Genomic DNA, 19644 nt, shown 5'->3' on the forward strand with positions numbered 1-19644 from the left:
GGATTTAATGGAAAATAACCCATTTAAACGAGTTATTTGAACCCGACTCGTTTATTAAACGAGTTAGGCGCGTTTAGATTGAGTACTCGTCGAGTGACTCATTTAATTTGATGTATAAAAAGATATACAATTTTTTACATTTTATGTTTTTTTGTTAATATAATTAATAAATAAAATAAACAAGTGTTGTTTTTTTTCAAAAATCATTTTATATAAAATATTTTAAAAAATTAAAAATAAATAAAATATATTTTTAAACGAATTTTTAATGGGTACCTATTTATAATTCGTTTAGTTAGTAAACGGTGAATCCGGATCCAAATCCGATCTGTTTAACTTATACCCATATATGATCCATCCAAACCCGATTACTATCTCGTTCCACTCACGCCGATCCATTGTCAAAGGAAAGCCTATGTGTTTTCCAGTTACACGACAAATCTAACTGTTGGTTTAGGCCAGCGTCCGTGTTCCGAATGCCGATACAGAGCCGTTGCGTTTGAAGAGGGCGGAGGAATAAGCAAGAGTCCATACGATACAACTTGTCACAGTGGTTTAGGGCTTTGGGGATTAGGGTTTTTGGCGATGTGGCGGAGATCGAGCTGTAGATGGAACATCCGCGGTTTTTCCACGGCCATTCGGCGTCGTATGGTAGAAGATGAGGGCGACTGGTGCTACTCTTCCGAGTGGTGGGCCCCCGACCCCGACGGCCACACCGTCTTCCGTTCAGCTTCCGACCGAGGAAACGGCGTCGTCTCCGTTGTCGCCTTTCCTTCCTCCAGACCAGTTAACTATCCCACCCCTCTCTCATCTTTCAGTTGTACATGACTCAGTTTGCACGCTACAATTTTTTTTTTTCTTTTCATTGGAATTTATCATCCCTCTCGAAAACAAAGATTTGAAGTGGTCTATAATTCACGGAGTACTTGGTATAACTCACGCATTCGTGTGCAAACCAGTGCTTTTGATGTTTTAGGTTGTCTTCTTTTTCGCCCCCATTTTCCCTTTATTCTTTTCCGTTTGTTTCCGGAACTTCTTGTTGGAAAAGTTATTGGAATGATAAATTTCCCAACCTAGAATACTTGAAAATAAATTAGATAAAAATAAAATAGTGTAGGCAAAATGATACCGAGAATTTTTACGTGAAAAACCCGTAAAGGGAAAAACAAGGGGTCATAGTTCATTTTAAACTTCCACTATAATAATAATGAGAATACAGACTTCACCCTAAGGTGAATATCATTTACAATACAAAAATATGTATTCTTCATTTTGTGGATAACACACCTCACAAATTGACTCCCTCAATATTTTTCCTTAAGAGTATTACTCTTAGATTTTTTTTTATTTTCTCTTATGCATATCATTTGCATCCTTGCATCTATTTATATAGGCAAATGCCTATCAAACTTTACAGAAATTGTCAAAGATCGCGGGCTGTTGCCATATTTGATTTCAATAAAGAGCATTTTCTTCCAGCTGCAATTGTTGAATCTTTTTTTCACAATTGTTGAAGCACGGCTGCTCACAGCAATTGAATTTTGGTGCCCCACTTTGATAAGGCCATGCATGCTCAACCAACTTCTTTGACATTTATTGGTTCCCTTCACATGGAGGGACCCATCAAATCTCCCCCTTCCGACTATGTGGAGGGTTCCATCAGTCCTGTAGTAGTTTTGCAAATTTTTAGTTTTTCTTTAGGTAGATATTTTGTCATCATATTAGATCCGTTATCGTTGGTGTGAATTTTATCAAACTGTAACCCTGTAATAGCTTGTTCTCCAACACTTCATGTATCCAATGATACCTAACATCAATGTGTTTTGATCTGGAATGGAAAACTGGATTCTTGCTGAGATGGATTGCACTTTGACTGACACAATATAGGATATACTTTTCTTGGCTTTGTCATAACTCTTTTAGGAACTTCTTCATCCATAGGATGTCCTTACAGCCTTCAGTAACTGCGATGTACTTTGCTTCTGTGGTGGATAGAGCAACACACTTTTGTAGTCGTGATTGCCACGAAACTGCTCCCCCTGCAAATGTCATTAGATATCCAGATGTGGATTTTCTGGTATCCACATCACCGGCCATATCTGCATCTGTAAAACCTTCAAGTACAGGTACCTCTAAGATACCTGAGTATCCATTTGACAGTTGGCTAATGTTTCTTACTAGGATTTGAAAGAAATTTGCTCACCACACCAATTGCGTGAGCAATATCTGGCCTTGTACACACCATGGCATGCATAAGAATGCCAACTGCCGATGCATAAGGCACTTTCATCATTTCTGATTTTTCCTTCACATTTGAAGGACATTGTCTAGCACTCAGCTTGAAATGGCTAGCAAGCGAAGAATCGACTGATTTGGCATTGTTCATGTTGAACCTTTCAAGAACCTTTTTAATATATTGTTCTTAAGATAAACAAATTTTTCACTTCTGTCTGTCACAAGTAAATCTCATGCCGAGAATTTGCTTGGCTGGCCCCAAGTCTTACATGGTAAAGGACTTGCTTAACTCCCTTTTTAGCTTGTTAATTTTGCTGACATCATTACCAACAATAAGCATATCATCAACATACAATAACAAAATTATAAAGTCACCATCATAAAATTTCTTGGTAAAAATGCAGTGGTTTGCAGTTGTTTTGTTGTACCCATTTTTCTCCATAAACAAGTCAAATTTTTTATACCACTGTCTTGGTGCCTGTTTTAGTTCGTATAGACTCTTTTTCAGTCTACACACAAGATTTTCTTTACCTTTAGCTTGAAACCTTTCAGGTTGGTTCATATAGATCTCCTCATTAAGATCACCATGTAAAAAGGCAGTTTTCTCATCATGTTGTTCAACTTCCAAATTTAGACTTGCTGCTAAGCCAAGAACAACTCAAATTGAAGGCATTTTTACCACGGGTGAGAATATCTCATCAAAATCAATGCCTTTCTTTTGACCAAAACCTTTCACAACCAACCTTGCCTTGTATCGTGGTTATGAATTGTTTTGTTCATTTTTAACTTTAAATACCCATTTGTTCGTTAAGGCCTTTTTACCTAGGGGTAACATTACCAAGTCAAATGTGTGGTTCTCATGCAAGGATTTCATCTCCTCTTGCATGACTTTTACCTATTCATTCTTGTGTTCATCATTAATGGCTTCCTGGTAACTCTCTGGTTCTTCCCCATCAGTGAGCATCGCATATTCACTGGGAGAGTATCGGCGACTTGGTTGTCGCTCTCTAGTGGACTTTCTTGGTTGTGGTTCTGTTGGAACCTCTTCTAGGATTGGTTTTGGTTCAGCACTATCATTTGTCAGAGTATGATCATTAGATTCTGATGCTGTTCCCCTGTCAACAGAACTTGTAGGTGGGGATACAGGCTCCAGATTAACTTGGAGCTTCATCTGTTTGTGACTTCTCTAGTTTCTCGAAATCTTCAATTGTCTGATTTTCTAGAAACACCACATCTCGACTTCTGATGATCCTTTTGTTGATAGAATCCCAAAGTCTGTAATCGAACTCTTCATGAGCATAACCCATAAAGATACATTGCTTGACCTTTCCATCAAGTTTTAACCTTTCGTCTTTTGGGATATGAACAAAAGCCTTGCAGCCAAATACTTTCAGATGTTTGTAAGAAATATCCTTACCTATCCAGATTGCTTTTGGTACATCATAGTTCAATGTAACTGATGGAGAAAGGTTGATTAAATCAACCGTTGTCCTCATTGCCTCTCCCCAAAAAGGTTTTGGCAGTTTTGCATTTGAGAGTATACACCTAACTCTCTCACAGATGGTTTTGTTCATCCTCTTTGCAACACATTGTGTTGAGGTGTTTTTGGTACTGATTTTTCTAGTTTGATTCCAAAGCTTCTGCAATATTCTTCAAATCGCTCGCAGTATTCGCCGCCATTGTTTGCACGTACACACTGTAACCGTCTGCCTGTTTCTCTTTCAACTTTTACATGAAATTGCTTGAATACATCTTGCACTTGATCTTTAGTTTTCAAGGCAAAGGCCCATTCCTGGCTAGAATGGTCATCAATAAATGTTACAAAATAGATAGCGCCTCCAAGTGCTTTGGATCACATTGTACAGACATCAGTGTGTATTAAATCTAGAATATTAGCTTTTCTAGATGGTGGGGTGCTATGAAAAGTAACTCTATGTTGTTTCCCCATGATGCAGTCAACACAGGTATTCAAGGGTGTACCTTTGATTCCTGGCAAGAGTTCTTTCATGGAAAGGATTTTAATCCCTTTCTCGCTTATGTGGCCGAGCCACTTATGCCATAGCTCTGCGGGAACTTCCTTTCTTGCTGCATTTACCTCTCCTCTACATAGCTTAGTTTCTGTAATATAGAAGGATGTGTCTTTCTTGCCTTTGGCTACCACCAAATTAGCTTTTGTGAGTTTCCACTTATCTTCACCAAAGTAATTACTGTAGTTGTCATCATCAAGTTTTCTGGCCAAAATCAAGTTGAGGCGGATGTCAGGAACATGCATCAGATCTTTCAAAAGTAACATGCATCCAAGGTTAGTTTCTAAATAAATATTGCCAATTTTGGTAATTTTAGATGTACCTTCATTTCCCATCTTCACACGTCCGAAATCACCGCTAGTGTAAGATGAGAAAAAAATCCAGCCTTGGGGTTTCATGGTAGGAAGCACCTGAGTCAATTACCCTTGTTGAATCTTGACTTGCAAGATTAACACAATTGTCATCTTGTACAATTACAACTTCATCGGCGATGGTTGTGGTGTCATTTGTACGGGGCTCATCTTTGTTATTTCAGTCCTGATTTTTGGACCATTCCGCCTCTAATTTTCCTACATTCTCGAATGAAGTGTTCAGGCTTACCGCAATGATGACATTTCTTGTCGTGTCTGAAGTTTGACTTTGATCGTCCTTTTTGACTTTGGCCACGAGAATTTCAACTTTTCCTTCTCCCGCGCCATTCTGGCATGTCTCGAATTTCTGTGACAAGCGCGTCAGACTCATGAGTATATACCTCGTCTTTTCTCCAAGCCTCTTCGTTCAACATTCTGTATTTTACCATTTCCATGGTAAGTTTGCCATTAGGAGTTGAGTTGCCAACAGACACAAGTAGTGTGTCCCAACTCTTGGGCAAGGAGCTTAGCAACAATAATGCCTGTAACTCATCATCTACCATCATTTTCATAGAGTTGAGTTGATCGACGATACCTTGAAACTCACTTATGTGTTCTGAGACATTGTTCCCGTCTTTGTACTGGTTCACAAGTCATCGCATCTGATTCGCTTTATTCTGTGCAGTTGTCCTCACATATATTTTCTCTAATTTTTGCCAAAGAATGTAAGCATCATGTTTGTTGGCAAAATTTTGGAAAATAGTCTTGTCAATCCATTGGCGGATTTGAGCGGTATACTTCCGATTTAGCACCGCCCAATCATTATCTGTAGATGATGGAGGTTTGCTACTGGCATCGGTGACGACCGACGTTGTCGATTTGTCACTGTCCTTATCATCCGTCGCAGTCGCCGATTTTTGGATCGGTGTTATGATGAACTTCCACAGATCTTTAATATATAAAAGATCCTCCATCTTTGGCCTCCAGATTGCATTGTTAAATGCAGTCAATCTGATCATGTTGTCGGTGCTCTCCTCCATTTAATTTGTAGAAACTAGGAATCTCGCTCTGATGCCACTTTGTTGGGAAAAATATTGAAATGATAAATTTCCTAGCCCAGAATGCTTGAAAATAAATAGGATAAAAATAAAATAAAGAAGGTAAAATGACACCGAGAATATTTATGTGGAAAACCCATAAAGGGAAAAACCACGAGACCGTAGTCCACTTCAAAGTTCCACTCTAATAATAATAGGAATACAGACTTCACCCTAAGGTAGATATCACTTGCAATACAAAAATATGTATTCTTCAATTTGTGGATAACATTCCTCAAAAATTGGCTCCCTCAATATTTTTCCTTAAGAGTATTACTCTGATGCATATCATTTGTATCCTTGCATCTATTTATATAGGCATTTGCCTATCAAACTTTGCAAAAATTGTCAAAGATCGTGAGTTGTTGCCATCTTTGATTTCAACAAAGAGCATTTTCTTTCAGCTGTAATTGTTGAATCTTCTTTCTACAATTGTTGAAACACGACTGCCCACAACAATTGAATTTTGGTGCGTAACTCTGATAAGGCCATGCATGCTCAGTCAACTTCTTTGATATTTATTGGTTTCCTCCACATGGAGGGACCCTTCAAATACTTGTTAAACCGGTGGAGTCCATAGGTGTGCACCAACTTGACCCAAAAGTTTAAGTTTTTTGGGTCTTGGGCCCAACTATGTATATAAGCACCCATCTTCTACTCACTTTTTCCAATGTGGGACAAACTCACAAGAGGAATTCTCAACAGTCTCCCCCTCACTTGTGAGTTCCAACTGCTCCCCCTTGAACGAAAGTCATCTTCTCCTTCATGGGACTAAGTCTTCAACAGTTTGCTCAAGTGAGCCTTACCACTACATCTTACGTGTCTCGGATTGTATTCCAAGTGGGTATCCAAACCAATCCTACCTCCCAGGTCTTGACCCTATTTGGATCCATCTTGACAACTTAGATGATCCTTCTTAGCCTCGGTCACACTCTCCCTCTCCTAGAGTTATGAACTGTCGGCTCTGTTACCATTTGTTAAACCGGAGGAGTTCATAGGTGTACTTGATACACATGGGTCAGCACCAACTTGACCCAAAATTTTAAGTCTTTTGGATCTTGGGCCCAATCATGTATATAAGCACCCATCATCTACTCATTTTTTCTAATGTGGGACAAACTCACAAGAGGAATTCTCAATGTCAAAGAAGTTGGTTCAGCATGCATGACCTTATCAGAGTGGCGCACCAAAATTCAATTGCTGTGGGCAGCCGTGCTTCAACAATTGTGGAAAGGAGATTCAACAATTGCAGCTGGAAGAAAATGCTCTTTGTTGAAATCAAAGATGGCAACAACCCACGATCTTTGACAAATTCTGCAAAGTTTGATAGGTATTTGCCTATATAAATAGATGCAATGATGCAAATGATATGCATAAGAGAAAATCCTATAAAATCTAAGAGTAGTACTCTTAAGGAAAAATATTGAGGAAACCAATTTGTGAGGGGTGTTATCCACAAATTGAAGAATACAAATTTTTGTATTGTAAGTGATATCCACCTTAGGGTGAAGTCTGTATTCCCATTATTATTATAGTGGAAGTTTGAAGTAGACTACGGTCTCGTGGTTTTTCCCTTTGACTGGTTTTCCATGTAAAAATTCTCGATGTCATTTTGCCTACTCTATTTTATTTTTATCCCATTTATTTTCAAGTATTCTGGAAATTTATCATTCCAATATGTTTCCCAACAAAGTGGTATCAGAGCGAGGTTCCTAATTTCTACAAATTAAATGGAGGAGAGCACCGGCAACATGATCAGATTGACTGCATTTAACTATGCAATCTTGAGGCCAAAGATAGAGGATCTTTTATATATTAAAGATCTGTGGAAGTCCATTTTAACACCGATCCAAAAATCTGCGACTGCAACGGATGATAAAGACGGTGACAAATCGACAACGCCGGTCATCATCGATGTTAGTAGCAAACCTCCATCATTTGCAGACAGTGATTGAGCGGTGCTAAATCCAAGAGTATTTTCCAAAATTTTGCAAACGAACACGATGCTTACGTTCTTTAGCAAAAATTGGAGAAAATGTATGCGAGGACAACCGCACAGAATAAAGAGAATCTGATGCGACGACTTGTGAACTTGAAGTACAAAGACAGGAACAGTGTCTCAGAAACACATGAGTGAGTTCCAAGGTATCGTAGATAAGCTCAACTCTATGAAAGTGAGGTACATGATGAGTTGCAAACATTATTGTTGCTAAGTCCCTTGCCCAAGAGTTGGGACACACTAGTTGTGTCTGTCGACAACTCAGCTCCTGAAGCCAAACTTACCATGGAAATGGTACAAGACAAAAAAATGTTGAACGAAGAGTCTCGGAGAAAAGACGAGGGATATACTCCCGAGTCTGATGCGCTTGTCACAGAAAATCGAGACAAGCCAGAATGGCGCGGGAGAAGAAAAAGTCAAAATTCTCATGGTCAAAGTCAAAAAGGACGATCAAAGTCAAACTTCAGACATAACTAGAAATGTCATCATTGCGGTAAGGTTGGACACTTCATTCGAGAATGTAGGAAATAAAAGGCGAAACGATCCAAAAATCAGGACCGAAATAACAAAATGAGCCCTGTACAAATGACACCACAACCATCGCTGATGAAGTTGTCATTGTACGAGATGACAATTGTGTTAATCTTGCAAGTCAAGATTCAACAAGGGTAGTTGACTCAGGTGCTTCCTACCATGTAATCCAAAGGCTGGATTTTTTCTCATTACACTAGTGGTGATTTTGGATGTATGAAGATGGGAAATGAAGGTACATCTAAAATTACCGGAATTGACAATATTTATTTAGAGACTAACCTTGGATGCAAATTACTTTTGAAAGATGTGAGGCATGTTCCGAACATCCGTCTCAACTTGATTTTGACCGGAAAACTTGATGATGACGGCTACAGTAATTACTTTGGTGAAGGTAAGTGGGAACTCACAATAGGTAATTTGGTGGTAGCCAAAGGCAAGAAAGACACATCCCTCTATATTACATAAACTAAGCTATGTAGAGGAGAGGTAAATGCAGCAAGAAAGGAAGTTCCCATTGAGCTATGGCATAAGCGGCTCAGCCACATAAGCGAGAAAGGGATTAAAATCCTTTCTAGGAAAAAGAACTCTTGCCAGAAATCAAAGCTACGCCCTCGAATACCCGTGCTTACTGCATCATGGGGTGTTGTATTTGTGTGTGGCTCTTATACTTAGTGGGGCTCATAGACAAAATAAGAAAAACATGTGTTGAAGTCTTGTGCTGTGTAATAGTGACTAGTCAACTAGTGGGTCTCACTAGTCGACTAGGAGATACCGAGAGCCAGAAAAATTCAAAAGTTTAGAGATACCGGGAGCAGGCAAATCAGACATTCAAAGACTAGTTGTCTAGTGGACCCCTCTAGTCGTCTAGTGCTCTCGGGGCTGCAAGAAAGAATTCAAATTTTGAATTGAAATGTAGGGACTGTTGGGTATTCGGAGGGAAGCCTCCGAGGGGCTGTTAAGTATGTCTTTCTGGGCATGTTTTGACAGAAGGAGAGATCATTGTATCTTTATATTGTGTAACTTTCATTTTCATAGTGAAACCTTTGTCGGATTGCTCCTATGGGTGTGGGCATTGCTGAACCACGTATATCTTCGTATTGTTTCTTATTGCTTTTAGAAATACTCTCTGTGTGAATTTCATTTAGTGCTTCATTGTTTGCTACATTCATAATTTCCGTTGTGCTATCCCATACTCGATTTCAGAACAATGGGTATCAGAGCATTGTTGTCATGCCATTGGGTTTTTCTTCTGAAAGATTTGATGTTGTCAAATTCGATGGAACCGGAAACTTCGATTTGTGGCAAAGAAGAGTTAAGGATGTACTTGTGCCGCAAGGGATGGTGAAGGCTTTATATGATGTTCAACTGGATGGTATGGATGAAGCAAATTGGAGAGAATTGGTGGCAAAGGCTATTTCCACAATACGTTTGTGTTTGGCCAACGAAGTGCTCTATCATGTGATGGAGAAGGATTCTCCAGCGGCTGTGTGGCGAAAGTTAGAAAGCCGGTATATGTCCAAATCACTTTCTAATAAACTATTTTTTAAGCATTGTCTTTATTGGCTTAAGATGGTTGATAGTTCGAACTTAAATTAACATATCAATGCATTTAATCAAATCATAAATGATTTGATGCGTGTTGATGTTAAGTTTGATGAAGATAAAGCTTTGATGTTACTAAATTCTTTGCCAGCAACTCATACGTATGAAAATTTAGTTACCACTCTTACATGGGAAAAAAAAGACTCTTAATTTAGAAAAGGTGACAAGTGCCTTGTTGAATTTTCATCAAAGGCTACAAATATGTGATGAATGAGAAGTACTTGTGGTGAAAGGTAACAATAAGCGCGGGAAAGGAAAGTTCAAAAGTAGATCAAGTTAAAAATCCCAAACTCAATCCAAGAAGAAAAAGGATATCCGGTGTTATAAATGCGGTAAAAAGGTGCATGTTAAACCAGAGTGTCCGGATTGGAAGAAAGGAAATGCTAAAAAGCATGAAGGGGCTTCAAAATCAGCGAATGTGGTTCAAGAAGGAAATTCAGTTTGTAGTGATGGTGATGTTTGTTCAGTTTTGTCAGGGTCGGATCACCTTACGGACTCATGGATACTTGACTCGGCATGTTCTTACCATATGACTTCAAATAAGGAGTGGTTCAGCACCTACAGGTTAGTGAATTCAAGTTCGGTTCTTATGAGTAATGATGTTTCTTATAAGATCATTGGCATAGGAAGTGTTAAAATAAAAATGTTTGATGATACTGTGAGAATCTTGAGTAATGTAAGACACATACCAGAGTTAAGGTAGGGTTTTATTTCACTTGACACCTTGGATTGTAATGGTTTCAATTACAAGTCCGAAAGTGGGGTTATGAAAGTATGGATGGGTAATCTGACGGTGTTGAAAGGGCAAAAGTTAGATGGGAATATTTATACATTGCAAGGAACTACTGTTGTAGGTGGAGCTACAGTCGTAGATACTGAATCTGATGAAACTGTCTTGTGGCATATGTGTCTCAGGCATATGGGGGAACATGGTATGAAAGAACTACACAAGAGGAAACTCTTTAAAGGTATGAAAATGTATAAGCTGGACTTTTGCAAGATTTGTGTTCTTGGAAAACAAGACGGCAAAATCCAAATCAACTATTCACAAGACGGAAGGTATTCTTGATTATGTGCATTCCAATGTTTGGGGGCCGGTTGGAGTAGCATCAAGAGGTGGACATGTTTACTATGTGAGCTTTGTTGACGACTACTCACGGAAAGTCTGGGTATACTTCATGCGGCATAAGTTTGATGCGTTTGTCAGGTTCAAGTTGGGGAAATCTGAAGTGGAAAACCAGACGGGGAGGAGAATTCAATGTCTAAGGTCAAACAATGAGATCGATTACTCTGATTCTAGGTTCATGGAGTTTTGTGAGAAGCAGGGCATTAAGAGACACTTTACTGTTCGCCGGACATCTCAGCAAAATGGTGTGGCTGAAAGGATGAACCGAACTCTAGCTGAAAGAGCTCGGTGTCTCGGGCTTAATGCAAGGCTATCGAAGAAATTTTGGGTCGAGGCAGTTAGTATGACTTGTTTTCTGATAAACCGATCACCAAGGGCATCACTAGAAGGGAAAGTGGCAGAAGAGGTGTGGATGAGAAATGTTGTAGACCATTTTGGATTGAAGGTATTCAGGTGTCCAACCTATATTCACGTGTCTAATGAGGAGAGATCGAAACTTGATGCAAAATCTAGATGTTGCATCTTTTTGAGATATTAAAAGGGTGTGAAGGGGTACAAATTGTGGGATCCAGTGGCAAACAAGGTGGTGATCAGTAGAGATGTGGTCTTTGATGAGAAGGTTATGGTGAAGCGTACTCAAGATTGTGATGAATAGAAATAGGAGCCAGAAAACTGGGGCAGAGATGAACATGTTGTGCAGATGAAGTCGGAAGCTCAGGGCAACGACAATGATCATGGTCCTTTGGTTGTAGAGAGTTCTAGCTCAGGAAACCAGTAGGTCGACAATGTTCCTATATGGAGATCCAAACGCACTATCAAACCAATACCAAGGTATGGATTTGAAGAGTTTGTGTCTTATGCATTTCTTACTAGTTGCAATGATCCAACTACATTTCAAGAAGCAGTGCACGGCAAGGAGAAAGGTAGGTGAATGAGTGCAATAATTGAGGAAATGGAATCACTACATAAGAATCAAACTTGGGATTTGGTGGAGCTTCTAAATGGGTAGAGACAGATAGGTTGCAAATAAGTATATAGGAAGAAGGAAATAGTTTCAGAAAAGGAAAGAGAAAATTTTAAGGCACGGTTGGTGGCAAAAGGGTATTCACAGAAGAAGGGAATAGACTATGATGAAATTTTTTCACCTGTGGTCCGACACACTTATATTACGATAGTGTTGGGGTTGGTAGCTCATTATGATCTGCATTTGGAACAAATGGATGTGAAGACGGCGTTTCTTCATGGTGACTTGGAGGAACAGATTTATATGGTACAGCCGGAGGGATTTAGTGAACCAGGGAAAGAAAACTTAGTTTGCAAGTTGAAGAAATCTTTTTACGGGTTGAAATAGTCTCTAAGGCAATGGTATAAAAGATTTTATTCCTATATGATCAAGATTGGTCTCAAAAGATGTGATTATGACTGCTGCGTGTATGTGAACAAGTTTGATGATGTTTCTCTTATTTTCTTGTTGTTGTATGTCGATGACATGTTGATAGCTGCTAAAGATTTAACTGAGGTAAATCAGTTAAAGGAACTGTTACATAAAGAGTTTGACATGAAAGATCTTGGTTCAGTCAAGAAGATACTTGGGATGGAGATTCACCGGGACAAAACTGTAAGGAGGTTATGGTTATCTCAGGGCGATTGTGTGGAGGTGTTGGATAGGTTTAGCATGGCTGATGCAAAACCAGTATGTACACCTTTAGCGAGTCATTTTAAATTGTCTACTGCAGATTGCCCAAGTATGGATGATGATATTTGGAACATGTCAAAGGTCCCTTATGCTAGTGCCGTGGGGAGTTTAATGTATGTCATGGTGTGTACATGGCTAGACTTGACACATGTTGTAAGTGTGGTGAGTAAGTTTCTTTCTAATCCAGGTAGACAACATTGGGAAGCCGTCAAATGGATCTTTAGATACTTACGGGGTACATTGGGTCATGGCATCATGTTCGGAAAGCAATAGGGTAGTCCCTCAGTTGTGGGGTTTGTAAACGCTGATTATGCAGGGGATATGGATGACAGAAGGTCTACAATGGGTTATGTTTTTACCTTTGTAGGAGGACCTATATGTTGGAGATCCATAGTTCAATCTTTGGTGGCATTGTCAACAATTGAAGTTGAATATATGGCTGTTGCCGAAACTGCAAAGGAAGCCTTATGGCTTACTAGTTTAGTCAAAGAGCTGGACTTATAGTAAGATGGGGTTGTGCTGCGTTGTGACAATCAGAGTGCTATTTATTTGGCAAAGAATCAAGTGTACCTTGCAAGAACCAAACATATTGATACGAGGTTCCACAGGGTTCGGGAGTTGATTACTTCAGGTGAACTTATATTGGAGAAGGATCATACATCTGAAAACGCAGCGGATATTTTGACAAAGTAGGTCACAAGTGAAAAGTCCAAACATTGCTCGAACATACTTCATGTCTCCAAGTGTTAGAAAGGAGTCAAACCCAACCGAACGTTCTAAGGTCAAGGTGGCGCAATCAAACATGTTTTTCAGGTATTCCTAAGGGGCGTATAATCGCCAAGGTGGAGATTGTTGTATTTTGTGTGACTCTTATACTTAGTGGGGCTCAGACAATTGAAGATTTCGAGAAACTGGAGAAGTCATAGACAGATGAAGCTCCAGTCAATTTGGAGCCCATATCCCTGCCTACAAGTTCTATTGATGGGGGAGCAACATCAGAATCTGATGATCATACTCCGACAAATGATAGTGCTGAACCAGATGCAATCCCAGAAGAGGTTCTAGCAGAACCACAACCAAGAAGGTCCACTAGAGAGCGACAACCAAGTCGTTGATACTCTCCCAGCGAGTATGTGATGCTCATTGACGGGGGAGAACCAGAGCCAGAGAGTTACCAGGAAGCCATTAATGATGAACACAAGAATGAATGGGTAAAAGCCATGTAAGAGGAGATGAAATCCTTGCATGAGAGCCACAGATTTGACTTGCTAAAGTTACCCCAAGGTAAAAAGGCTTTTAAGAACAAATGAGTATTTAAAGTTAAAAATGAACAAAACAATTCATAACTACGGTACAAGGTAAGGTTGGTTGTAAAAGGTTTTGGTAAAAAAAAAGGCATTGATTTTGATGAGATATTCTCACCCGTGGTAAAAATGCCTTCAATCTGAGTTGTTCTTGGCTTAGCAACCAGTCTAAAATTGGAGGTTGAACAACTTGATGTGAAAATTGCCTTTTTACATGGTGATCTTAATGAGGAGATCTATATGGACCAACCTAAAGGGTTTCAAGCTAAAGGTAAAGAAAAACTTGTGTGTAGACTAAAAAAGAGTCTATACGGACCGAAACAGGCACCAAGACAGTGGTATAAAAAGTTTGACTCATTTATGGAGAAAAATGGGTACAACAGAACAACTGTAGACCACTGCGTTTTTACGAAGAAATTTTTTGATGGTGACTTTATAATTTTGTTATTGTATGTTGATGACATGCTGATTGTTGGTCATGATGTCAGCAAAATTAACAAGCTATAAAGGGAGTTAGGCAAGTCCTTTGCCATGAAAGACTTGGGGCCAGCCAAGCAGATTCTCGACATGAGATTTACTCGTGACAGACAGAAGCGAAAAATTTTGTTATCTCAAGAACAATATATTAAAAAGGCTCTTGAAAGGTTCAACATGAACAATGTAAAATCAGTTGGTTCTCCGCTTGCTAGCCATTTCAAGCTGGGTGCTAGACAATGTCCTTCAAATGTGAAGGAAAAATAAGAGAAAATCTAAGAGTAATACTCTTAAGGAAAAATATTGAGGGAGCCAATTTGTGAGGCAATTTGTGAGGGGTATTCCCTGGAACTTATTTTGATTATCACTGATTATTTCAATTTTGAACTTTTATGCGGCTTCAAATCTCTAATTTACGAACATGCTGTACGAAGCATGTAGCACACTATGTTCTTATCATAATTTGCTGCAGAATGCAGTTTATTGGCCGGGGACAGAGAAATGGCTTCAGCAGAGGTATGCAATGGTAAATCCAGGTTCCGGTCAGAGTGAGCAGTTTAGGATACTGGGTTATCAATGGCGGGTGCTTCGATTTAATGACGATACTCGTCAGAGCACGGTTAAAATAATGGCTGTTGACAGGGAATCGAATCCTGGCTCTGTATTCATTATGCCACAGGCACACTGCCTGGCTGTTCCTTGTAATTCCTTTACCTTCTCCTTGTTAAAATTTCTGTGCTTTAGCAATCATTAAAGAACACCCTCAACTTGTTCAATTTTCATTTTTCTTTCCCAATCATCTGCTTATCCAATGTCAGTCTTCTTATTTACCATGATTACAATAAGGCTGATGCTTGTTGTTATGTTGAAGACATAAGACTCAGTTTCCTGCAGACTGTTTAATAGATATGCTATCAGTCTATGGTTACAGCTCTGTCAGTATCTTTCATATGGTTCTCCATTTTAATGTGATTCGTGGCTTATGTATTGTAACAAATCCTAGATTGGTTGATTTTGTCATTTTAAAGAACTTTTTTTTTAAACTGTAAAATGTCACTTTGCAGATCTGAGGAGTGTTGTATCAGCTGGCTTTGCTACATTAGCAGCTTGTAATTATGAACTCATGGCTGCTGTACGTGGTGAGAAAACGTTGCGTGTTTTATGTATCGGTCATGGTGGAGGAAGTCTACCATTATTCTTGGCTAGTAAAATTCAAGGTTACATAACTTTCCTTTATCTTGTGTGTGCGTGTGTGTGTGTTTGTTTTGTTTTTTTTTTTTTGTTTTTTTTTGTTTTTTTGTTGGGAAAGTCCTAACAACAGTCATATACTGTAATCAAATCAGTTTCTTCTGAAGCAAATCAGCAAACATGACGTATATGTGCTACTTATGTTCTAACTGTTGTATTTTAGAATATAAATCTGTTTGTTTTTATTACTTCCATTGCTATAGGTGCTCTAACAATTTGTATTTTGGAACATTTATCTTCTTATTTCTTCTTGCTCTTGTAGTAGTTGTTTTCAAGTATTTTCATTGTTAAAGTGTCAAATAGCCAAGTGTGACACTTGCAAGTCTTTTTTGTTGAAAATGATAGTCAAATGTGAAAGGTTCATTAATCATTGAGGTGAAAGAAGCAAATGGTTACTCCTGGGTGATATGACCCTCAAGCATGACCTCCAAAAACTTAAAAATGAGCATGGCTGGCAAGCACAAGAGCAATATAATTGAAAAACCTTGTCATAAGTGATAACACCATGCCAGCTTAGAGAATAGACCATCATATTAAAAGATGAATGCCGTGATCTTCAAGCCTTTAACCGGGGGCATAAAGCCCTTTAATGTCCTAAAAGAGCTGAAACAAATAATCTACAGTTACTCTCACAGATACTGCTTTGGCCATTAATGTAGAATTGAATAACAGAAGGCCTCCATTAAGGCTTCCTAAAGAGACTATTGGAACAAAACAGGGAGGAGTTGAGATATGAAATTTATAGGATCATAAAAGATGAAGTAGGCAATGATGAAGAAATAAGCCTTGGAGGTGATAATGGTCGAGTATAGTGGAAGGTATTCGATTTTCATTTTTTAACAAATATCCTTTATGTGGGGGACATAAGAGGTAAATGGAGCAGGATCCTCCTATTTATGAGGAGATTTATGATGAAGATTATAATGGCCTATGTGAAGGTACTAATGCTGCTTGGGAAACTGATAGCATTCTATGTGAAACTGTAGTGTGCATTTGCAAATCCTACGTTGGACATTCTTGTATTACATAATGTAGTAATTATCAATATATGCAATTGTTTTGTCACTTCTTTGCTTAAGTTTGAGTTTCTTCTCGTCTATGTCGTATCATGCCATGGATGCAATGTCCAACAGGCTTGTTATGATGGCCGACCCAAATATATTGGTGCACTTAGGAAGCTTGTTACTTTAGTTGCCAATCTTCACTAAAAGTGCTTGTTTTGTACTTATAGTTGTCTTGGTAATCTTCCTTCTCATCTTTGATGCAAGGTGAGCACTAATGCAACAGTACCATTTAATGTCCCTACTATTTGGCACCATTTCTATTTGCCAACTTTTATTTTTATTGCAATACAGTGAAAAACAGGTGATGACAATACATTACTCAATGTTTTTTTTTTTTTTTATCTATTCATTATTATTATTATTTTTGTTTCTGTTCTGGGTTTTCAACCGTTTTGGCAAAAACTGAAAAAATCAGTTGTTCTTGCAGTACTTTAATATCTAGAATTCTCTTTGGTGGATTAAGTTATTCTATGCAATTCTGTTTAGAAAAAATTTAAAATAAAAATAGCTATATGAATTTAGAATATAATTAAAACCATAAATTTACCCAAATTTTGACAAAAGTAAAAGTCATGCAAAGAATATCTTTACCACTTATAGTTCATACAATAGGATTGTTCTGGTGTACTTAAATGTGAGTTCAAAATTTTAATAAGTAATTATTATTAATTTTTATTTTTAATATCTTTAAATTTGTCTTCTTTTTCTTTATCGTTCTATTCATATATTTTTGACATTTATTTGATTCAAGTATAAAACTATGAAAGTGAATATCTGTTCAATTAGCTTTATTTATTATTATTATTATTAATTTTTATTTTTAATATCTTTAAATTTGTCTTATTTTTCCTTATCATCCTAATCATATATTTTTGACATTTATTTGATTCAAGTATAAAACTATGAAAGTGAATATTTGTTCAATTAGCTTTATTTAGTTTGGAAATACTAACCAAGCAGGTTGCTGATTTTCAGTTTTTAATTTCTGCTTTTAATTATTGATTTTTGCTTTTGGTTTACATTTCCAAATTTTTGACACAATTACCAAACAGTTCCGTAGAAGTCAATTATGTAGAATTTGACGGTAAGCACATGATCTGGAAGCATATTTTTATGGTGGGGAAGGGAAACCACTTCCCTTCAGGGATTCTTTAAGAGGTGACTAGTGAAATGCCTCTCATGGTATGTTTTATATGTGATGAAGTAGCTTATTCCATATATGCCAATCAAATCACCATATTGTTTATGTGATGCAACTCTGGTGCATCATGTGCCTGTTTTAATGGACTTACTTCTGGAATTCGCACTTGTGGAGGCTACATTAAAAAGAAATTATGGTGCTATGCCTTTGAAAGAATTGCTGTTTGATTAGTTTGCTGCACTTTTGTTCAAGAAGTCCTACATTATAGAAATTGAAACTGAAGCTTCTCACTTCCAAATGGATCAGAACCAGAGTAATTTTCGTTAGAGCTGATTTTTCCTTGTACATGCGTCCTCTCTAGCCTGTCTGAATTTCACTCTCTCAGGTGCCGTTGTCCACACAGTGGAAATTGATCCCCTGGTCATCTCAGCTTCAGTTCAAGCAATGGGTTTCCCAAGTTTCTCAATCATTACATCATCAGGCAAGCGTGCACTCTCAAAGCCCGACATGATTAATGAAGCACTGTGGAGAGGCACTCATGAGAGGCTCTTCCTTCATGAATCTGATGCCGAGGATTTCGTCGTCAAGTCAACTGATCTTTATGACATGGTCTTTATTGACGCTTATGATGGTGATGACATTTTCCCTCGCAAGCTTTGGGACCCGGATTCCCCATTTCTTAGATCTCTTGGTAATCGGCTTCACCCCAAGCATGGTACTGTTGTTGTGAACCTTCACTCAGATTATGACATATCAAATGCAGATCAGTCCATTCCATCTGATCTTCAATCGGTTCTGCCAATGGGAAAATATGTGTCTGCAGTTTGCAGGGCATACAAGGATGTGCTTCTGGGAAAGGGTCCTAACAGCCATGAGAAATCAGGCCATGGTTTGGGATTTACTGTTTCAGTACCTTATGTGTGTAATGCCTCGCTTGTTGTGTCTAGGGGGTTTGGGTTAAGTGCTAGGATTTCAGAGAGGGAATTGGTTATGAGCACACTTGTGTCAAAATCCCTTGAAGTGGAGAAGACTCTAAACCTGCCATTCTCATGTTTGGAGTATATAAAAAGAGGTTTTATTCTTATTGATTAATCTTTTGGAGCAGTGGTGATTAAATCATAATCACTGCCGTAATTTCCATTCTAAACTGAATTACCTTTATGTTTGGGAGAACAGATTTGAGACCTTGAATTTAGATTTGTGTAGATTTAGAAAAAAATATAGTATAAAATTGTATTAATGTTCTTTTAAACTCTTGCAAATTCAATTTCAAATCTCAAAATCCATGTTTCTTGACACTACTTGATTTTGCTGGCATCAGGTTTTGGGGTGTTGATTGTGCTTTTCATGTTGGGCACTAGAGTTTTAATTGATAGGAATGTAGAAAATAAATAATATGAACCAATAGGATTGTAGGAGAGGATAATTCAACCAATTAGAAAAAGATTTATATTTTAAAATTTTAAAAATCTAAAATTGAAAATTTCGCTTTTGAGCCTAAAGCAAGGAATAAGGATGACCTTTTTTAATATATTAGTATAGATTATGTTTTAGAAAAAAAAAAGTATTAATAAAATGAGAGCAATATTAGTAGTATTATAAAAATATAATGCTTAATATTTAGATATTACATTGCCCTTAAATATTTTAATTAATTGATTACTTATGCGTTCATTATGCACCACTTATGAAAAAAGGTATTTTTGAAATGGAAAAATGCTAGAAGTCATAAATACTGCGTAGCCTT

General features: G+C 38.0%; 1 protein-coding gene across 2 annotated transcripts; it reads left to right on the plus strand.

The window, feature by feature from the left end:
- The first annotated feature begins 368 nt into the window (after positions 1–368).
- LOC131152249 (uncharacterized) lies at positions 369–19198 on the plus strand. Of its 2 annotated transcripts, none has more exons than XM_058104008.1 (4): positions 369–786; positions 14917–15145; positions 15509–15661; positions 18283–19198. In XM_058104008.1, the coding sequence occupies exons 1-4, from the start codon at positions 586–588 to the stop codon at positions 18987–18989; spliced, it is 1290 nt and encodes a 429-aa protein (XP_057959991.1). In that variant the 5' UTR covers positions 369–585; the 3' UTR covers positions 18990–19198. The 2 variants fall into 2 exon arrangements, with proteins under 2 accessions (XP_057959991.1, XP_057959992.1); XM_058104009.1 differs by having other exon boundaries at positions 680–786; positions 14924–15145.
- The last annotated feature ends 446 nt before the right edge of the window (positions 19199–19644 follow it).

The sequence above is a fragment of the Malania oleifera genome, chromosome 3 (assembly GCF_029873635.1).
Source record: "Malania oleifera isolate guangnan ecotype guangnan chromosome 3, ASM2987363v1, whole genome shotgun sequence".
In the NCBI taxonomy this organism is placed as follows: domain Eukaryota; kingdom Viridiplantae; phylum Streptophyta; class Magnoliopsida; order Santalales; family Ximeniaceae; genus Malania; species Malania oleifera.

Excerpts from the sequence above, each read along its gene's own strand:
- LOC131152249 (XM_058104008.1), top strand. The coding sequence starts at position 586 with ATGTGGCGGAGATCGAGCTGTAGATGGAACATCCGCGGTTTTTCCACG. Across the intron at positions 787-14,916 it reads CCTTTCCTTCCTCCAGACCA|AATGCAGTTTATTGGCCGGG; the intron begins GTTAACTATCCC and ends AATTTGCTGCAG. Across the intron at positions 15,662-18,282 it reads CTTGGCTAGTAAAATTCAAG|GTGCCGTTGTCCACACAGTG; the intron begins GTTACATAACTT and ends TCACTCTCTCAG.